Raw genomic sequence first — 22,769 nt, 5'->3', positions numbered from 1 at the left:
TTCCTGAAAGGGAAAGAGCACAACCAAGCCAAACAGAATAGGAGCAGGGGGGGTAGTAAAATTATTGCGTTGTCACGACAAAGAAATGTTGTGATTGTGATGATTCGTTTTTCTGACATTGTTACAAAAATCCCCAGAGAGGTTTAATTGTTACTTGAAAATGTTTTTACAGTTTTATAGTTTAAAGGGTCATTGAAGAGGTTTCAGATGTTCTCAATTTCGGTTGTAGAGATCCCAAAGGGTTTTAGATCTTATAAGACGAGTCGACACATGGTTGATGATTACGTTGGTGCTTGGATTCCTGATTTCTCACAAGTAAATCATACTACATCATAGGGGTGGGCAATTAACTCGAAAATGTATCGAAACCGAAAGTTATAACCTCTCACCGACTTAATTTTGCTCGTGTTGGTTAATTTGGGTTAGTCTTTCCCCAATGCATGCATTCATGAACTGTCAGGTTTCCGCTATGTTCCGCTCCATATCACCCTGCCCCATGTCCTCCCTCCTCACTCCCCCTCTGACCTGCGCTCACTTTACACGTCAGCAAAAATCACTAATCAGATGTTGTTAGGACAGGTACAGTACTTGAAGTTTACTTTGTGTTTGTTTGATTCACTCTATAGTTTATAAAACACGTATTTAAACAAATAGAAAAAAGTCCAACATTTTGCCCGCACGCAGTTCAAATACCTCACACAACATGAGGGGTAACGTAGATACTGCCAGAATGATCCGGATTTATGATCTGACGGAGACGAGCAGACACGCACACACAAACATACGCAAAGTAATCGTTCATTAATCGTAATTGAGGTAAAAGTTTGGAATAATCGTGATATTGACTTGAAGTCATATTGCCCAGCCCTACCACATCAGCAGAATAGTACCCTCGTCCAGTGAAGATTAGGAGGGACAAAGACTTGGTGTCACAGCATTTAAAAGAGGTTCACCTGTGAGATACACCTCCATTATTTTATTTATCTTCTGACCACTCAGTGGTTTCATACAGTCACACAAAGCATCTCAACTTGCATCAGCTTATGAGCAAGACCCTTAAACAACGAACAAGTGCACAATCAGAAATGCTGTCGCTATTTGTTAACTTTCAAACCGAAGGTATTAAAAGTGAAGTAAGCAGATACAGAAACGTAAATTGAAATATTGTGTCTGTGAGTGCATATCAAACCTAGTCATGAAATGTATTACATTTACATGATTTACCTTCTTGCGTCCCTCAGGTCAGCTGGCGGCGGGGACCTGTGAGATTGTTACTCTGGACAGGGACAGCAGCCAACCAAGGAGGACCATCGCACGACAGACGGCCCGCTGCGCCTGCAGGAAGGGGCAGATCGCCGGGACGACACGAGCCAGACCGGCCTGTGTCGAGGGTAAGCTGCTCAACGCCCTTTAACGGCTATAACTGATTGTTGGAGACTCCTAGAAACAACAAGTGTCACATTTTGAGATATTAAGATTGGCCACACAAAGTATGTTAATGTTTTTCTTAAACATTTTATCTTAAGATCAACTTAAGGGAATGTCAAATGTCAAATTTGGTGCAGAATTCCACTTGGGTGCAAAGATGAACTGATTCGATTTTGGTACCTAGAGGTCAAAGGTCAAGATCACAGTGACCTCATGTTACTGTGAATGTGACATATTTGTAAGAGTCTGGAACTGGGAACCAAAAAGCACAACTCTGAACACAGTCTGAGATTTCCAAAAACAGTGGTCGTTTTATTCCAATCCAGGTTCGGTACACAGAGGCAAAGAGACAAGGCAGAGGTATCCAAAACGTGAAGCTAAGGCTAGGTCTAATACAACAAAATGCGGTCAAAAACCCAAAGACAAGCCTAGACATGAATATAACGCTGGAACTCTACGTACAAGACGAGACGAACTGGCACTGGACAGGGGGAGACGCAGACCATATATACTAACTGAAGCGGGGTTAACTAGATGCAGGTGTAACCTATTAGGGAAGGGAAGGTCATCCGTAAAGCACACAAGGGCAGGCGTGAAGTTCCCTAAAGGAAAAGAGACAAGCGAGAGCGTCATAGTAAAACAGGAAGTGACATATAACATGAAACAGGAAATAGTGTGTGTGTGTGTGTGTTTGTGTGTGTGTGTGTGTGTGTGTGTGTGTGTGTGTGTGTGTGTAACAATGACAATATTATTGATTAGATTTCAGTGTCAATGTATTTTTGGCCTCTTGAATGTGATATCTCAAGACTGCTTGAGGGAATTTTCTTCAACTTTTGATCAGTTGTCACTTGGACTCAAAGATTAAGCGATTATTTTCAGTTGTCAAAGTTAAAGGTTACAGTGACCTTTATATGAATCTGGAACAAAAGTATGTAGAAATATATACACAGAAACTGCACTGGTTGGTGGAGGCATACAACCGCAGTTATTCTAGTTATTCCTGCCTCTGTTTGCGGTACACACTGACTCTCCTGACTTGCTATATATATATACAATTAACAGCATACAAGCGCTTGTTCCACAGTTTCTGATTCTTGACATGTTTACAAAGACCAGCTGGACTGTTTCTCCACCAGGGGTTTTCAAACTATGAGGTGCAAAAGGAGAGTAAAGGGGGCAGTTGTGGGGGAGATGTGAGGTGGAAGTGCAGAAATAACTGAAGTTATTTAGTTACTTTGTCCCACATATCAACACAGAATGCACCAAAGTCGGTACCCAGTTCACTTTACTCCTGAGAGTCAGAAACATAAGTAGCCAAAACACACTCCAGATCTTGCCAGAGAATTCCCACATTTTAAAGTTACTCTGAGTGTTGGAGGGATATATGTGTGTAAAACAACTACTAATAGCTAATTCTGTATGGGTAATATTCTGTTTCAAAACTGACCTAAAGGTCATCTCACAGCTTAGGGCAAACTTTATTTTTGTCAAGGAAATAAACATCTCCTCCATGTCTCTTTATCTGGACTGTGAGGTTCAGAAAGCCGCAGCCCAGATGGGAACAGCCCAATGTTTCATTGCATTTCATCACCAGCTGTCTCTCACTTTCCCCTTCTTATTCTGTCTCTGTTTCTGCCATCTGGAGAAGATGTAAACAGCTGGAGGGACTGGGTCTACTCTGCAGGGATTTACAGGCACTCCTGGTGATTTTCAGAGACTGTGAACAGTTGTTTCGCTGAGTTCAAGATCCTCTGGAGTCCACCCTGCTGCTGTCTCTTCAATAAAGCTTCACTTGAGAGATTTGGGCTGAGTGAGATTTGACCAAGATTTTGTTTTAAATAATCAGTATCAAAACTGTATCTTGTTTATTGGAGAGCTTTGAGCTCCAGCGGAAACACTAATGGATTGGTGTCTGGCTTGTTTTATAACAACATATGGCACATCAATACAAATTTGGTGGAAAGTGCATTGATTTATTTTTTAGAGCTTTCGTCTTAGTATTGCTAAACTTGGAGCTTGTAAGATGTATTTCCTAGACAAATCTTTAAAAAGGTTCTTCAATAAAGCCCTAGGAATACGCCTGTTTATAATTTTTGCTTTCCATGTAAGATTGCACAAAACTTGTATTTATTGATTAAAAAAGCTTTTGCCTAACTCTTTGCTCTCTAGCTTACAAATGGTTTTGGTCTTAAAACATAATGCAACAGTCAAAAAACCCAATATAAATAAGATAGGTGCGGAAAATTAACTTGTCAGCATAAAAAGATTGTCTGTATTTATACACAGCTTTTTTAGTCTTGATGGCCACTCAAAGCACATTTCCAGTTTTGCTGTACATCCATTGACACACAAATTCATACAATGCATCTATATGCAGGACTTTATCTATCACATTTCAGTCCCACACTGCAGTTATGGGAAATATGGGGGTCAGTATCTTGCCCAATGACACTTCAGCATGCGGAATGGGGAGCCTGGCAATTCGGTAATCGCTGAATTTCTGTAGATAAACCACTCTATCTGCAGAGCAACAGCCACATACAGGTTAAAGATTGTTTTGTTAAATCGGATCAGTTAAAGTTGTTGTGTGGTTGGATCTGAACAGGTTCAAGTTGTTGTTTGGTTGGATCTGAACAGGTTAAAAGTTGTGGTTGGATCTGAACAGGTTAAAGCTGTTGGATTTGAACAGGTTCAAGTTTGTGTGATTGGATCCGAACAGGTTAAAGTTGTGTTTTCAGCATTCAGAACAGTTTGAACGCTATCTGCTGCTTTAGGATGATATTTTCTACAGCATACTAAGCTGGAAAACATGGCTAATTGCTATGACCTGTTTTCTGAGCTCAGAGACTCAACAGCAGCATCCTGTTTTATATTTCCTTACTGTCTAAAACCTTCTTAAACTCTGAGTGACCTATAGTTTAGGTTATAGAAAGCTGTTTGGTTTGTCTTCTTGGTTGAAAGAAATTACATTTTCCTTCGATCTGTCTTCCAGCTCCACGAGTCTGACATTTTCAATCTAAATTCCATCAGCAGCTTCTGGTCAACCACTGCGGTGCAATGATGAAACGTTTAGGAACGCTGTACAACTAAAAACATGTGGACACCTGAACATTCCAGCCATGCAGGATAGTTGGCACTTGTATTTTAAAATATAGTGAAACTTACATCAGAGAGCCTGAATGTGAGTTTAAAGTGACAAATCATTGTGGATGGAAGATGTACTTTCTAAGGTATTTGGACCTGTGTCTCAGTGTGACCTTTACAGAGCTGCATGTTGGTATGATGTCAGTTTGGGTTTGCTCTTACAATCTGCTGGAACACAAACTCTAAAGTCTTTTGAATGTTTCAGGGTGGAACACAAAAATGTACAAGACAACATGAGTGTCACAAGGCCAAAGTTAACAAAACAACTTCATGCAATCCACATCACATGACCTGTACACAGAAAAACTTGTCAAATTATTTATTTACATTGTAAAAAAGCTTAATACACAGAAATTACCTGGATTATTTAACTTTTGGTATTTTTTTCGAAATTAAATGTAAATGCCATTAAAATACATTAAACAACTTCAAATAACAACAAAATAAAGGTTTTAATTAATATAACTGGAACTTTTTTTACAGGATTATTCAATTACTTTATGGTCTTCTACGTAAAAACACAACAAAACAACACATTCTTACATTGCTGAACATATAATATAAGGATTCTCTCTGTAAATTGGTTGGTTGGTTAGTGTTTGGCAACTGTTGCTGCCAGACATTTCTTCCAGAATTTTACAGTTTTTTTCAGTGTATACTGTAATACTGTGTTACAAATAAAAGCTGTGCAGTTTTTAGTGAGAAAACATGGTTAAAAAGTTAAAGCTCCCATTATGCTGAATGGCCACTGTTACAATATTATACTGTTGAAAAAAATTACAAAGACATGCAGCATGTTTTCATTATCAGTTAATCTGCAGTTTTTTTTTCTATTAATCAGTTATTCTATAAATATTTAGAAAATGCACGTCAACATCTGGAAACCGAGGGTAGAATTGTTTTCTACAATTTAGTTTGTCAGGTAACATTCAGCAATGCTCTGAATGTTTTGCTTGAAAAATTAGTATAACACATTATCGGTTTTCAATGTAACTGAATTCTTTTTCGTCAAAATTGATAATTTGACTGATCAGTGTAGCTCTACAATTCTTAAAGCAAAATGGAAGTTGTTGGTGGAGATGATTCTAAATTGATCAGCTTTAAATATTGTCGGCTAGTTTAATTAATATTCATATTTTATAGTAATTTGTTTTGATGGTAAAATTTCTGAAATACAAGCATCACAGTTATAGCAGTGGTATTGTAATTAAAAGTACTGTAGTTAAAATTACATTTCCCTAAAATCTATGTTTCTGGTGGAGTAGAAATATATAGAAATAAAATGTGTCTTTGTGTTTTATGTTGTGATGTATGTAATTGATACCACTCATTTTTATTAATGCATTTCTGTCACCTACATGTGTGTGTGTGTGTCCTTTTCTTTTTTTGGTGAGTCAAGTTTTATTTTACTTAAAAAATATTAAAAAGTAAGTGTGCGGTCGGTGCCAAGCAACAGTCACAGTTTAGAAATGTTGAAATGAAACTAAGATTTCAGCAGCAGATACACTGAGTCTGGATCTTAATGACCTTTACTGAGTTTCTGAGCGCTGCATGTTGGTATTTATGTCAGTTTGTATCTGAGGCGCTCGCTAGCTTTGTTTAATGCGGCCCTGCTTCCTGAAACCCACCAGCAGAGCTCCGACTGCCAAACTCAGTCGTGCTCTCACTTTCAAGCTGGAATACCTAACGACAGTCTGAGTGTTTGCTCCTGTGCACAAGTTCCGCTCCGGATAGGATAATCCCAGCATGCATCACAGGGAGGCTGCATCGTCCAGAGGATACCATTAAAAACTAGCATGTTAGCAGATGTTTCTTATACACATCTTCTGCTCCAAACACAGCTGCGGAGTAAAACAAAACAGATGTGACCTGCTGCTGTTTTACTCTGGACATTAATATTATCAGACTGAAAGCGTTGAATCAAAAAGGCCACAAGGCTGTGAGGCAGTGTGGGGAAACAAACAGATGAGACCTTTTTATCTCTCATTAGGTGGAGATGAACTGAAAAGGGCAGGGAAGCGGTGCGGTGCGTTCAGGGACTCTGTTGAGTCAACTGTTGAGAATGATTCCTGACATCAGAAGAGAGGAAAAGAAAAATAGTTCAAGAAAAAAAAGTTTGTATGATGAAGTTGAAGTGCAAACATTTGAAGACGTTTTGTTCACCAACACAGGCTTTATGTTATTAATAGTTATATTATATTCATATATACCTTCTTAATGATTTAAAATTATGACTTCTATACCACACAATTATATGATTATATGAACACAGTTCCATACATGAATTCTGATCTCATATTTACAGATATTTAATTTTGAGATCACAAAATGTATACTTTGTAACATGAGAAAACAGTTAAAATTATCTCATAATCCGATAATTCAGAGATTACATTATAGATCTTATAATTAAATTAAGACCATCTAATTTGTAGGTTGATCTTTTAATCAAGGGATCTCTCTTTACAAATTTTTCGAGAACTTATGATTATGAGATATGTAAAAAAAAAAAGACTTATAACTTCGGCTATACTTAAGATTCTATGAAGGCTATTTGTGAGTTATAACATTAATTATATTTAAATCATAGTCTTTCTTTGTAACTCTGTGAGAAAATGTAGTAAACAAAGTGAAATAAAGGTGAACATAAAAAAAACTGATTAGGAAAAAAAGGAGAGGGAAAAAATGAATGAAGGAAAGATTTAAAAGTTAATCATATGAGATGATTTTCTTTTCCCCTCTGAGGCGTACAAAACATGTTGAGTATTAATGGTTTCTGTGTCCACTTCTTGTTCAGACTGTAGCACTATTTATATTTGTTTCCTTTCTTCCATCTGGATTTTCTTTGCCTCATTTCTTTTCATTCCTCTCCTTCCTCTCTGTTCGTCTCGTCCTCTGGGGACAAAACAGCGTCCCTCCTTCTGGACGCTGTCTTTGATGAATGAAGCGATTACAAAATGGCCTCCTCTCTTTTTGGATAAATGAACTGTGCTGAGCGGCGGCGGACGGATCTACGTTTTGGTCGTTCATTAATCAGCGTGGTGATGCAGCACTCGCAGGTGTTCAGGTGTTCACTGGTACCTGAGATTAATCCACCGCATCTCCATTACACACTGTTTGTTAATGTGAAAGCCTCTTTTCTGTTTCTGACTGTTTTCTATAATTAACACCTGAAAACACCTTCATCCATCCTGTGATCTTATTGGTCAGAAGACCTGCAGGTTAGGGACAGTTAAGAATAACTATATGCTATATTTCTTATATAAAAACAAAATTCTAGATTACAAAACAACCTCTTTAAATAGACTGTGTTGGCCCATGTTGGGTGGATTCATGACTGATGACTGCTCTTATTGCCAAAAACATTATCTTAATAATATATATGCTCGTCTGTTCATCCTGTTCATCGGGGGTACACCTGTATTTTGGAGATTGTGTCCATTAATCAGATTAGATTATACTGCTGGACCAGAAAAACTAATCATATGTATCAAAACTGATGTTGTGATTGTGACCTTGGATTTTGGGCTGCTCAGTTAAATCAGTGTGATTTGTTTCAGGCCCTAGTTGGCTACTTTTATCAGATCCACTCTGTGTTTTGTTTTTCTCTATGAATTACTGTGTTCAGTCTTCCAGATGATTTAAGGAAACAGCCGCATTTACAACCTCGCTGTGAGGCGTCTGATAAAACACTGAGATACCGCTGAGGTAATGGAGTTGTTATGGAGGGAAGCGCCAGGTTTGGCCACTCAATCCTGTGATGCACTGGGATGATGACGGAGAAAGATAAATCAACAAATGGTGCGGCTGCTGTCGGCTTCCATCCTCGCCTCAGGTGATTACATGGTGTCCCCTCAATAACCAGGGCAGTGCTGTTTCTCACCACCCAGTTCTTTGAAAACCCCATCATGTCTCAGGGGGAACTTGAGGAGGTACAGTGCTGCACTGCGGAGTCACAGGAAGAAAGGTGGCGAAATGTTTGCGTAAAAAACGAACCTGACAATGACAAGAACATGAAGAACATTATTCCAACTAGTCCAGTGCCCCTTCTAAACCTGCCTGTTTGTATTTGTCTGTGTACAGGGCAACTTCAGAATATTTCCTTGTCAGTTATATACTTAACATACTGTCACTTTTTATTGTTTGTGTGCTGGACGTTGTGTGCAGAGCTTTTTTATGAACAGACTATGGTGCAGAGTGAAGTTAGAAAACTTTGTGTTCATCCTTCCTGGTTTGTTTGTAATGAGGGTTTTATAGTCAATGTTTCCAAAGAATATTCAACTGAATTTGCTTAATTATTGTTCACCGATGTGGCATATATATATATACATACATAAATGTAATTCAGCTCAATTGATATAAAGCACTGCAGCAACAAAACATGTTGTGCTTTGACTTTGAAAACAAATTGGTAAAGAGGAAGTGATGCTATGAATGTTGCTGCTATGATGGAGATCAGATACCCATGAATGTATGTGTCAGTCTTCTATGGTGAAATAGAAGAACTGTCATTGGTTTGACATAGTTGCCGACCACTGCTGTATATTTAGCAAGGACATAGAAGAAGACATGTTCAACTCGGTCAGCAGACTGAAGCCACACTGCCTCGGCCCGTACTGACTGCTGCAGAGCACTGGTCGCCTGTTTATTCAGTTGGTTTAGAACACTCTCATGTCCCAAAACTCGCCATCGGGGCTATAACAGGACAGATCCAGAATAGATGCTGTATCATTGGGCAGTTCAACCATAAACAAGTTTGTACCAGCCCGCTTTGCTTTCCTGTTGTTCAGGGTGTGTGTTCCAGGACTGGGCTTATCAAGCTCAATTCCCCACTGAGGCGGAGCAGTGCATTCCACTCTGTTACACCTATGTTTCTGTTTCTGTCTTCACCTACTTTGCCTCAGCTAATGCCATAGTTTGCTTTTGCTAGGTTGAGTTTCCACATTTACTTCAGTTGTTCCATCTTCCACCATTTCCCTTACATAGCAAGCAATTAAGTTAGCAACATGACCTCCAGGTCCAGTTAACATTATCAAGTCCAACAAGATGGATCGTGGTTGTTGAGTGTTTTTGCAAAGCTAGCATTAATATATTTCCTGGACATATTTCTGACCTTCACGCACATACATGATGCTGATATCCATCTCATTACTATTCCTTTTGCACAACATTTATGTCATTTAACTTTAACTCTTAACCAAAACTAAATTCTAAAAATAACTTTGAATTAATTAAGGAGCAGCAGAAGTGTTTTCTTGTTCCAGAGCATTTCTTTTTCTCCATCTCGGTAAAAGCGCGAGGCAGTAGGAGAATTTAATTAAGTGTCATGGCTGAGAGGAGCTCCTGTTGTTCAATAGGAAATTGGTTTGATAATTGGGGGCTAAAAGGCTATCACAATCATACTAGTAGTCGGCTGGTCCAAAGGGAGAACTGATTACCTGGTTATGTATCAGAGGCCCGAGCAGACTTTAATTTTCTTCATCCTTCCCCAGGCTGAGCTCGTAGAGTGTAATTCAGTGCAGGGAATGAGGGCAATGCTGGAATGATGGCAGTGACTGGGTCAGGAAAGTATTGCACTAACAGCAGGGAATCCTCTTCTATCTGACTGAGTGTGTGTGTGAGTGTGTGGTGAACTTCTACAGAGGATACCTGCTGTTCTCACCATTATATTCATACTGTATAAGGTTGTCATGTCATTTCATTTTATATTGCATTACATTATATTTATATAATACTATGGTATTTGATAACTGTGCTGCATTGTTTCACATCATGTTACATTAAGTCACATTACTATGTGATACATAATGTCATGCTACATGGTGTTGGGGTTACTAATGTTACTGTACCTTAAGATAAGATAATGCCGTGTTTTTAAAGATGTTGCATGAAGTGACTTTCACCTGGTGTTACATTACTTTGCGTTACCCTACCTTGCATTGTGTTACCTTGCGTTGTATTACTTTGTATTACATTACCTTAAGTAATGTTACTTTGCATTATTTAACCTTGCATTATGTCACGGTGACCTGTGACCTGTCAAACTCCCGAGCCCAGCAAACCTGAAAGGATAAGTGGTATAGATATAGGATGGATGGGTTGATTATGTTATCTTGCCTTGTGTTACATTGTAGCCTTGCTTTAACATTGCCTTGGTTAAGTTAAATTAGTTATGTATGAATGTATTCGTTTCACAGTATGTTGTATTATTATGTGTAGTATTTAATAGCAGTACCTTGTGTTATGTTCCACTGCATTGTTTAATGTCATGTTATGTAATGTTATCATACATCTAATCATGCTACATTTCATTGTGATGTATTGTGTTATGTTATGATTCCTTGTGTTAAGCCCAATTCATGCTTCTGCGTCTAAGCTACGCCGTAGGTGCACATGTAGCCTACGCACGGGGTTCAGCATTCATCGTTGTGCGTAGGTGTGTGTGAGTCGCGCTGCAATTACACCACGCAAACACTAGTGCGGATCGTGTTGGAGTTGGAGCTGATAGATGTTGAAGAGCAATTACTTTTTCTTAAGGAACTGCAACAATGAAAAGAAATCTGTCGCTCGTGTTCGTTCCTTCAATTCAGTTCAAAAATAGTCGCGAGTCTGCCAGAAATGCGATGCTACCAAGCGGACCAATCACAGCTCTCGTGTTCTGGGTCCCCTTCATGCATAGTTACATTTTTGGGGAGGTGCACCTCAGGGTACGGTGTCGGGCTCTGCTTAGGGCACACATCTAAACGTAGGCTACGGCTTAGCTTTGATGCAGAAGCATGAATTGGGCTTTACATTACTATGCACTACGTCACATTACATTACCTTATGTTGCACTGTTTCATTGCATCCTGTTTTGTCATGGTATATTTTTCATGCTTTATATGTAACGGCAAGTTTATCTTGCATTGCATCATGTAATGTTACCTCAAATTATGTTAGGCAAATTTTCACTTTTAAATCAAACTTGAAAAACCAGATCGTTTAAAAACCCAAGGCATGTATCTCCTCCTGCAGGGTTTATACAGTAAACTAATTTGAATGGCATGCACAGTCTATACATTGTGTATGCATTGTGAGGTTTACAATGCATTAGACCTTAATGCATGTTTAGTATTTTCGAGCTAATTCTGCACAGTGAGGGCAACGAGTTTTCACTTGAGGATAGTGTATACAGAAGAATCCTAACAGCCAGCACACTGATGACATACATTCTGTATATGTTCTACTCAGGAAATGTGTCTTTAATTTTTTAGCCCAGTTTTATATTTCCTCCTCTCATCTCTCCTCTCATTAATCAGGTTCATCTCCATCTGATCTCCCTCATATGTTTTTCCCTCTGGGTACAGAGGCCGTATTTGATTAGATGCACACACTGTTAATTGCTGACAGATGTTTGTTTGATATTCTTCTGCTGAGGCATTTTTTTTACTTTGTAGTGTTGTACAATAATGATCCAGAGTGACAGTGAGATGTGCTTGATCACTGTGACCTTTGACCCTTCTTCAGCGCTGTCTGTTTTTAATGTTAATTATCTGGGGAACAATTCTTGAAAGGGAAGATCCACAAATGTTATATATTTGCAAATGGTCACGATGAGAAACCGAGAGCATGAGTTTCACACTGGAGGTGTGATCCTAGAGAGGTGTTGTCAGTAAAGGAGGGTCTGCACCATCAGGGGTCTACGTCATCGAGCTGCATGGTGGGACATGTGTAGACTGTTTTGGGAGTTTGACTAATACCAGGGACGGAAAGTTGGGATATGCGTGAACATCCTCAGATTCTTTTCATTTATTTTCATCGTCTTATACACACTCATCCTCCTCTTCATCATCGCCTCCTCTCCCTCTGTGGGCCAATTGGGGAGCCACAATATGCAAATGTAGTTGTGAGCATGTCCTATTTATTTATAAATAGCTGAGCTTTTGATGATGAGGAGGTGTGTACAGTAAACAGGATCATGCCTCTGATGTTGGACTGAGTTGGGTTTATTTAAGAGTTTATTTAAGATAATTTAGTTTGAAAATGAACATTATAAAAAATAAAGTAGTATAAGCTGTAACATTAAAGGAAAACAGTTAAATAGTTTTAAAAAGTTTAATTTCCAGAAAAAAAAAATATTTCTACAAGAACATTTTTAAATATTTTAAATGACATCATATTTAAGTGAAATATAATTGAATTGTTAGAATACAATTCTAATTTAAAGACTAACACATATCACGGTGAGAGTTCAGTTGTTGTTTGAAAATAAAATCTAATAATATATTAAATGGGCAATTTTACAACAAAAAAATGTTACAAGACAGAAGTTAAGAAAAACATGAATCAGGTTTAAATTTTTCAGGGTCAATTTATTTTTCTATCTCATGTTAATTCATGTGAATGTGTCTGTATGTAGGTGTATACATTTACTAACATGCACAAACCCTATTGGATGTTAAGGTGGGATAACAATGTGTGCTGTTAATGTGAGGGAAATATAGGTATTACAGCATAAGAGAACAACTGGCTAATTACTTGTTCAAACTCTTCAAAATATCTTATTCACTCTCTATGTCATTTATCAGCTTTTGTCTGATTAAAGTGTAAAAACAGTAACATTGAGGACAAAACCATCAGATATTTTGTGATAAAGTCTGAGGACACATTGATAGGTTTGTAAAAATGAAAATGAAACATCAAAATAGAAAAGAAGATGAGTGAAATTTTCTCAACTGTCTATTCTCCCACTCCTCTTCAGTTCGTATCGTCAGGAGCCGACAGTGGTGTGAGATGACTCCTTGTTTGGACGATGAAGGTTGTGATCTCCTGGTCAATCAGTCGGGCTGGACCTGCACGCAACCAGGAGGCCGAGTCAAGACCACCACGGTGAGAAGTGAACCAGACTCATCCACTTGTGTCTGTCGTGTGGCTGATGTTCCACAGGTTCATACCTTAGATTGGGTCCTGCCATGTCCCAAAGCTGGTGTGGGGTCACTGTGAAGAAGGCAGGTGTACAGATACATACTGCTGCAAGACTCATTTTTATCATCCACATTAAAGAAACAGATACAAATGTTTTCCTTCCTGTGTAATAAGACTATCAAGTGTCACACACGGTTTATAAAGGCTCCGTCAGACTGGGGCTGTCAAGCTGTCATAACATCCGATTTTCACTGCATGATTATGATAATATAATAAAACAATATTTATAAATAATTGACATAAAACTACCAGTCGAATGTATCTTTAAAGTGACACTGCACACTGTTCTTTGATCAAACACATTAATGCTGGTATTAACACATTTATATACAAATGTATACAAATCTGAACATGGCTCATATCACCGCCCAGTGTTTCAAACCTTCTTGGATCTTTCAGGGCCAATGCTAACGTAGAGTCAACCATTTGGGATATCTCTTTTTCCTGACATTTATATTTGAGAATAGTGAAATAAACCCTCTAATAAACAGGTGGGCCGCCCCCACCACCACCACTGAGTGCAAATCGGAAAAACTCAGTCATATTCAAATCTAAAATAAACCAGTGAATCATCAACCATTCAGAGACATGCCTTATCCTCTCCTGCCCCTTCACTGTCTATCTCATACACGCACCATTTGAACCATCGGCTGAGACAGTTGCCTGGGCCAGTGGTTTGTGCGCTGCTGCACCACCGCACTCTTCAGACACGGTTAGCACCGGCTGTCTGAGCACCAGCTGCCTGTACCAGTGGTTCAAACAGCTCAGGACGACCATCAGGAAACTTAGGAGGGGAGAAGCCTCTACCTCATATGACATTTCTGTCCAAAAGTCTGTGAGCTTCAACTGAAGTCATAGCGCATAGGTAGACAGATAACTAAGCTTTAGCAAGCTATATTGCGAATGTGTGTGTGTGGGGGGGGGGAGTTCTCAAAAGCGTTTTTTTAATTTCTAGGGAGAGACACTTAGGGACGAAGTTACAATTTAACTTTATTTATTATATGATTCATCTCTTTATTTTAGCCAATGAATTAAACCTAAAATATTACAAAAATACTAACAGGCACTATGTTTGAACCATGTAGTTGCTTCATCCCAAAAACACAAATGATTTTTGAAGCACTTAATTATTTACAGGATATTATCATAAGTGTATTATTAACATTTTTAGAAATATATATATTTTGAAATATCACAAGTTTTTCGCAACACCCCTGGTTGACACACAGTCATAATACTGTACATAAATGGTACAAAAACAAGAGAAACTAGAGTTCAGAGCCCTTCATTCTTTCTTTTCCTTCTGTCCTCAACTCCTTCCCTTTTCCTTCTGTAAGTTACTTTTCAAAGAAATAATTGTAACATAGGCTTCTCATAACATAAAAATGTGTGTGTGTGTGTGTGTGTGTGTGTGTGTGTGTGTGTGTGTGTGTGTGTGTGTGTGTGTGTGCTCTTGAATAACCTCTAACTATGAGCACTCACTCCTCCGGCCGTCACCCTGCAAATCAGCTGATAAACAGCAGTTGTTTCAAAAGTGTCATCACTGACCTCATTCAGAATGTGATGATTTAAAACACAGCTCTTCACATTTCATTTCTCTGTATCTGATGAGGCTGATTAGCCGCTGTCCTCTGCTCTCCATGTTCCATTACTTCTAATAGCTACAGTTTATGATCATCTGCAGTTTCTGTGTCTTTACCTGCAGTATAGTCTTGTTACCCACACTTTTATAAAATATAAACTGATAAACCACACATTAGCGCTGACCTGTAAATTGTCCTGTCCACTGTTTCTGGAGCTTTGAGCTGAATAAGACCGTTTTCAGGGCTGTTTCAACAGACTTTGAGGGCCCCAGGCAAAAGGGATAGGGGCAACATCCTAGTGTATGTTCAGGTTTTGGATACTTACCATTCATATACAATTGCTTACATGCATAACCACAAAAGGTTAATTAAATGTTCAATAAAAAGTTGTGATTGCTAGTATTAGTCATAATAAACACACACAAAAACATGCATACACACTCTTAGTGAGTGAGCAGTGGTGGCACTATGTTAAAGTTATGATTGCATTGTTATTGATAATAATCCAAAAGCAGTTACACTTTTCATATGTGAAGTCTGTGTCCTGTCCATGCTCAAAGCAGATTAGAAACTCATTTAAACAAGGACACATATATACAGTTTAAATAAGTGCATGGATATAACACTAAAGTAAATTGTGTGTAATCATGGCTGAGAAGAAACTCATAAGTGAAATGTAGTTCCCTTAATCGCCTATTGATTAAAGGCTGTATGAGTGTTCTGTTGTCAGAGCTGAGAGTTTCCTCTGTCAGGGTTCCTTAAAAAGTCTTAAAGAGTCTTAAATTACAATCAAGGAAATTAAGGTCTTAAATTTACCATGAATTGACTGCAAAGTGTTACATTTCCATGTGTTTAAAATTCATGTTTCTAATCCCAAAACAGTGTTGATTTCGTCTATGCTGAATGTTAAGTATTCATGTGGGCAGGACAACACAGCGCCACACAATTCCCAGTCTTTCAATTCAGTGGTCAGCTATGGAACTGCAATGTGATGCCTGACAGTAATGTCTGTCCATGTCAGGTGTAGTGTGTGAACCATTTAACAGCAGATTTGCAGTCGTTTCTTCACATACGACTAGAAATTTAAGAAAGAAGCCGTGTGAAGCAGTCAGACACAGTGATGTATCATTTATATTCCTTTAGACTGCACTGTAGCTTTAGAGAAAACACAACCGTTACACAGGAGGAAAAGATCTGTGTGGCAGGCAGCGCACAGATGCTAAAGAAATAGTTAAAAATCATATTTTCAGCACTCCTTAAGGAAGTGTTTATTTATTTATTATAATTTATTAAACTGGATAAGAAAAAGCAATAGAATAAAAAATCAAAATCAAAAAGTCAGAGTAAATCTTACACAGGGAATAGGTCTATTACCAGGCAGGCGTCACATTTTGTGTGATTTATTTTTCCATTTTTGCAAACAAAAGGCAAAGGCGTCTGCTGTAAAGAAATCATGAACCTCTCCCGGTATCTGGCTGCCTATGCCCGCCTAACCATAATATCACCTGGTGCTCAGAACCTTCAAAACAATAGCATAAACTACCAAAACTAATTAAAAATAGCTAAAACGATATTACTATTGTTTTTTTTATTAATATTATTCTCAAAGCATAATCTAAGTAGTTATATTAAACAAAACAAAAAGCTAAAAAAACTAATGTTTACCTATTAAACACTAGTATAATAGTTATCCTTATTAATAGGTTTAAATTAATTATCTTCTCTATCAAAGAAAATGCTTAAATTACAACTATTGAGGTCTTAAAAAGGTCTTAAAAAGCATTCAATTTGTCTTTACTAATGGTGCAGAAACCCTGTCTGAGCAGCTGAGAGCTGACGGGCAGCGTCCTGCATCACAACACCAAACCTCCTTCTCTTCTCTCCTGCGTTCTGGCTGGTGGGTTTGAGACAAGTCAGTCTGCTCCCTGAAAAACTGCTGTGTCTGGTCTGTGGGTTTTCTCCTCTTTCGGGAACTTGTTCTGAAGCTGGACAGCAGAATGAGCAGCTGCTCTCTGATCGCTGGAGCGTCGCTTCACGGCCTCTCGACGACACAGAGGGACGAAGAAACACAACTGTAACTACAGCACATCTCAGAGGAGGGACATGTTTGAGCAGTTAGTCTTTCCTTCATCTGTGACCTTTTCATTCTGCCCTGACTGAAACATAAAATCATTTGTTCTGCCTGTATCCATTTGTTTAGTCACTATCTTTGAATGTGTTTATGTTTCATTGTTTTATGGCACTGAATTGAAGTCGATTTAAAGGTGTTTTGAAGGCAGAAATATCCACGTTAAATAACATAATTAACAATACTAAAGGGACTTATCAAATATTATATTATTTGATTTTGCAATGTGCATTTTCACATTTTTATAATTCTGTAATTTAAACCGAAGTGATTAAAAAAATCCCTTCATTTACATGTAACCCTGCATGTGTCCATGAATTAATCTTCTGGAAGTTCAAACTTTTTGTAAATGAATAATTTATGTTAATTTAATGAGGACATTAAAAACATTTTAGGCATAAATAACCCTAAACCAGGCCTGACAGCATCATACCATGAGTGGTTTGTGATTTTATTCTGTTCCTAAACCTGTACCATGATTCCGACTCCCACTCCGGAATGATGAACGTCTCCCCGGGCTCCGACACACAACACCGCTCTCCTCTCTCGTCTTCTTTCGGTCGAAAGATAGCGGCACACTGTTGCGTCTGCTGCCTCTGGCTCACAGACAAAAGAATCTCCCTTTTTTTTAAAGGAGCTTCACACAAACAAGCTCCACTGCTAATGAAGGACAGCAGATCTGATTGCCTCGCTGTAAGGCAAATTAAATTACAGAGAGACGCAGCGCTGAGTGGGCGGACCGACACGATGCTCTACTGTGTTTACACGAGGAGAGGAGTCAGCGTTCATTAAAACTCAGAAAGCGAGATCAGAGGAACAAATGACGTTCAATTAGCCCTGAGGAGATAGTAGAGATAGAGTAGAGGATGTGTCTGGTGATAATGAGTGTGGATGAGGGTTTGCTCCTTCACACAGTCGTTACACACTCATCACTGGAGAAGCAGCTGTTGTGTATTGATCCACTTTTCAACATTGGGAACATTGACAGTCGTGAGAGAAACGCATGAGTCTGAAATGTGGCCAGCGAATTCCTCCTTCACAACAAAACTAGCAGGCAAACGCAGGTTTTTAAACGTGCTGGAAACATACACACAATACACAAACATACATACACACAGAATGTCTCTGTTTTCAAGGACGGACATAAAGGTAGCCTACACAATAGTTGACCTGTTCCTTTAATTCTGGACAAGAAGTTTGATTTTTAATATTTAAGTTAAATGTTAAATTTGAATTTCGAATGGTAGTCTGCTGTCAAGCCAAATAGCCAAGTATTACACAATGTATGAATTAACCAGATGTATTTGGTTTTATTATATGTTTGCTTCTTAAACTGCAATTTTTGATTTTAATTGTATAGTATAAAAATACACACGTTAAATACAGTAGTTTTTTAAAGGCATATTTGACAAAGCTGACATATATTGAAAGTAAAGTAATGAGTAATTGAACATGTTTCTTTGACTGTTGAGTAATAAGTAATAGACTTACTCTTTCAAAGAGCATTATATACCCAGTGAGTGATTACATTAGAAAGGTGACAAATCTACAACCAACCACGTCTGTGAGACCAGAGAGCAAGAGGTGTTCTCGATGTAACAGAGAGATGACTCAAAGAAGAGCTGAAGTCTCCACACCTAAAACCTCTCCTGCTCTGCGGACTGTGATTCCTCCGGAGCATTTTAAACATCCGTAGACTGAAGTAAATCAAAAATAGGTTCATGGCTCCCTTTAATGTTTTTAAGAAGCCGCAGCTTTGCAATATTCATGAGGCGATTTCTGGCTTGTTTTTGCTTTTGGATGTGAAATAAATGGGAACAGAGAGCATTGTTTCTCATCACCAGCCACTATTCATCATAAAGCAATTATTCTGGAAACAAGGACGCCTGCTTCCCACTTTACTCCCAGCTGCAGTGTTTATCATAGGATGAGCAAATAACACACACAGCTCTGATAACTGGGTCTGTGTTTGCCTTTGTACAGCAGCAATGTGATTTGAACTGATATGTTACTAACAACATGGTGAAGCTCATGTCATCTGATTGTTTCTGCCACAGATTTAATTTATTTTTAATATTTTCTCTCTCTGTAAACATGGTTTCCTCTCCTCCGAGACTCTGGTGTTATCTGACTCTGGTTTCATCCGCCTTCTGTTAATCTGTTTAAAGTTTTGAAAACAAAACATTTTGAAATCAACTGTTGATGTTCTTTTATTAGCGCCGCTTGCTGATTTGTTTATTTTCATTTATTTTAAGTAGGGCTTCCCTGAATGAAAATTACCTGCAGATTTTAAGTATTTCCAGTCAGTGACCTACGATAACATGACAATTACAACCGGGTCAGGCTGTATGCATGTGCCGCGCGTGTGTGTGTTGCTTTTCATCAACAGCCCAGGTTATCAGGTTAGAGCGGCTGCACTGCCTGCATGAGACGCGTGTCGCATGCAGTTCACAGCAAAGTGAAAATAATATTTTAAAAGTTTGTGTCGAATATGTCACAAAATTCAATATTTCCAACCCTTCCCGTTAGTTGCAAAGTCAAAGCACTCCAGCATTCATGTTGGACAGAATCCATTCATTTCTTATAATGTTTTTCTAAACTCCAAGTAGCAGCTCTGCAGCAGACGTGCTCCCTGTGTGAAAAAAAGACATGCATGAAAAGCAGCAGATCAGCAACTCAACCATCATGCACTGCACACCCACCCAGTGTGGCCAAGGTGTTAGATATGGTTGGCATGCTTTGTTAGCGTTGAAGTCACATGAACATCAGCCACAACAGAAAAACATGACACGTTTACAGTTGTCTGCTAGACTTCTTACTTTGTGATCCTTTGTCATTATGTCTGGCAATCAGCTGTTCAGGGCTCATCTTTACCATCCAATACAGACGCTTGACTTTTTCAACATCTGAGTGTTTGTAAAATATAAGCCAAATAACAAGGGGTTCTGAAGTAATTTGACCCTTGACCCTCCAAATAATTTTTGGGCAGTTGTGTGTCATTTATACTAATTCCAGTAATCTCTGTCTGTGGCTCAGATATATCCAGAACCGTTCATCTTATCAGCTTCACACTTAGTGTGTATTGCTAAGGGCCCAGTGCAGTGTCAAATTTGGTGTGATACTGCATGTCAAATAAACTTTGAATAATACCAGTGCTCTGCAGCAGCCACAGCTCATCATGACAACAGCGTGTTCATGAAATGGCAAAGACAGCTGATTTCCAGTTCACGGCTCTGCGGACTTTGTTAAGCTTCACTAATGCAGGTCACTTTTATAGTTTCAGAAAAAAAGCTGCAACCAGCATCACCATAAGTTAAACAAACAGCCCATTCCAAATAGGCAGGTTTAGAGCATGCAACAACCTGACCTATAGTTGACAGAGTCTGTGAGTTCAAAGAAGAAAGAAGAAGCTAAAAAAGTTACACTTTAACGAATACATTTCTTATTTGCATAATCCATTTTCACAAATCAGCATTTGCCTCATAGGGCTTAACAGGTGGAAAAAAATCTGAAACCTCAGATACCAAAATATGTCAGAGGTAGCTGATCAACAGCTTTCTAAAATAAAGCAGGGAAACCAGCAAGTTGAAGAAAATCCCATTGAATTGATTCCCATGCTGAAAATCTGAAGAACAAAAATTGTGTAACTGTCTAAATATTTAAAGTTTTTAAATATTAAATCTATCTAAGTTATCTAAGTATTTTTCACCTACAAACATCTGTTACAGAAATGCTGTGTGTGTGTGTGTGTGTGTGTGTGTGTGTGTAAAAAATGTCACACTCTGCCACTCAGCAGAGCAAGAACCTCCACCTGCCCAACAATTGCCTAAAATTCAATCAAGCTCCAAAAAAATTACACACACTGTACAAATCTTTTTTGTCTGGATAATTTTTTAATCTATGAAATATGTTCTTGGAAATCTGTAAAATACTGTATATTGCACAATGTGAAAGAAAGGGGAAAAATCCTGGATCTGCCCCTTTGTCCGTATGCCTGCAAAAAATTGAATGGGTTATTTTTGTCCCATGTTCCATCCTTCCACAAAGGAAATCCATTCTGTCGTTTTTGTGCACTCCTACTGACAAACCAGAAAAAACAAACAAACACTCAAAAACATAGCCACCAAGGCGGGAGGGGATGAAACTGTATGCTGTAGCATTAAGATTTCTCTTCCTTAGAACAAATGGGCTTAGACCAAACCATTTCGAAAACAATACTAGTGGATGAGCAGTGAACCTCTGGTTGTTTCCTCTGATCTTCCTCAGCTCTAGGTCTCTCTGTGTTTTTCTCCTCATGTCGCTGGCTCTTAAACCTGAGGAGTAATCAGCTAACAGCCCTCAGCCACCCTGTTTACTCCCCAGGAGGAGGTGCTCTCTGGGCCTCTTTCATGCCCACAGTGGCCCTCTCATAGAGGCAAAGGAGAAAACGATGCATGACAGGTGCTGCGTTCCCATCCTCTTCCTGTAATTGATCCCATTGGGCCATCAGGCTTTATCAAGAGCCAATCGAGCAGAGTATAACTGTGTGGCCGCAGCTGTTGGTGTGAAGTCGACAAGAGGTGACAGGGAATGTCTGAAGATGGCCACACTCACCACAGAGACACCGAGTGAGGCCCAGATCTGTCAGGTCAGTCCTGCTGACGACAAGATCACCTGGTGACATCCAGCGGTTCTGAACATCTGGGGCTCTACTTTAACAATGTGAGCACATGGAACAGGTGCATTTAGGGTGCTGTCGCTTTAATGGAGGGTCACTGCTGCATGGATTAAAAGGTCTGTAGGACTTATTCTCTTAGTTTTGGCAGGTAGAGAGAAAACTTGGTTTCACTTTTTACATGAGCAGATTATTTTTATTTGTGTAAGAAGCAGTGTGCATGTTTGTGCACCTGCTGCTGTCGGCACACACTGTATAACGTGTCCTAAAATAACAGTGAAATACTGACTTCAGACCAGGTTTTTGTTGTTCATTTGCTTTCCACTGCCTCAAGAACGCAATGCACCAACACTGCACCTGACAACACCACATTTCAAGAGCAGGTCAGCGCAAGTACATTTGCTACTTAGTCACCACTAGTGCAAACCTTCCTGTTTTGAATGGGCTGTATGCTTTGGCCTGTGTTAATCCTGCAGAGCTGCTCCTTGACATTAGTGAGTCCTCCTCAAACAGTTCCACAATACAATGTCACTTTTTCTTGTTTGTTTGCTGGACGTTGTGTGGAAAATTATTTATAAACAGTCTATGGTGCAGAGGGAAGTAACAAAACTTTGCGTTCATCCTCCTTTTTTTCATCTGCAATGCATCCATGATCAACCGGATGAACAAAACACAGGCCAAGTGTGAAGCCTATAAAATGAAGGGTTCCCGAGATATAAGTTCCACATACAGACAGACAGATGGAGATTTGTGGAATTATATGGTTTGTATTTGGTAAATGGTCTGTATCTACATAGTCTTGATGACCACTTTTCTATATGAGAAGGGGTAATTTGGGTTTCAGCACTTCAGCATTCGGAATGGGGAA

At 38.9% G+C, this 22,769-nt stretch overlaps 1 protein-coding gene across 2 annotated transcripts in view; it reads left to right on the top strand.

The window, feature by feature from the left end:
* The window catches only part of LOC117763600 (chemokine-like protein TAFA-5), a 52,452-nt gene that overhangs the window by 23,301 nt on the left and 6,382 nt on the right, over positions 1 to 22,769 (top strand). For both annotated transcript variants that reach the window (XM_034588839.1, XM_034588838.1), the window contains exons 2-3: positions 1,242 to 1,391; positions 13,313 to 13,440. In XM_034588839.1, the coding sequence (XP_034444730.1) occupies positions 1,242 to 1,391; positions 13,313 to 13,440 (278 nt within the window). The remainder of the gene's footprint in view (positions 1 to 1,241; positions 1,392 to 13,312; positions 13,441 to 22,769) is intronic.

The sequence above is a fragment of the Hippoglossus hippoglossus genome, chromosome 6 (assembly GCF_009819705.1).
Source record: "Hippoglossus hippoglossus isolate fHipHip1 chromosome 6, fHipHip1.pri, whole genome shotgun sequence".
NCBI lineage: Eukaryota > Metazoa > Chordata > Actinopteri > Pleuronectiformes > Pleuronectidae > Hippoglossus > Hippoglossus hippoglossus.
The sequence above is the reverse complement of the archived record's forward strand: the minus strand, read 5'-3'. Positions and strand labels throughout refer to the sequence as shown.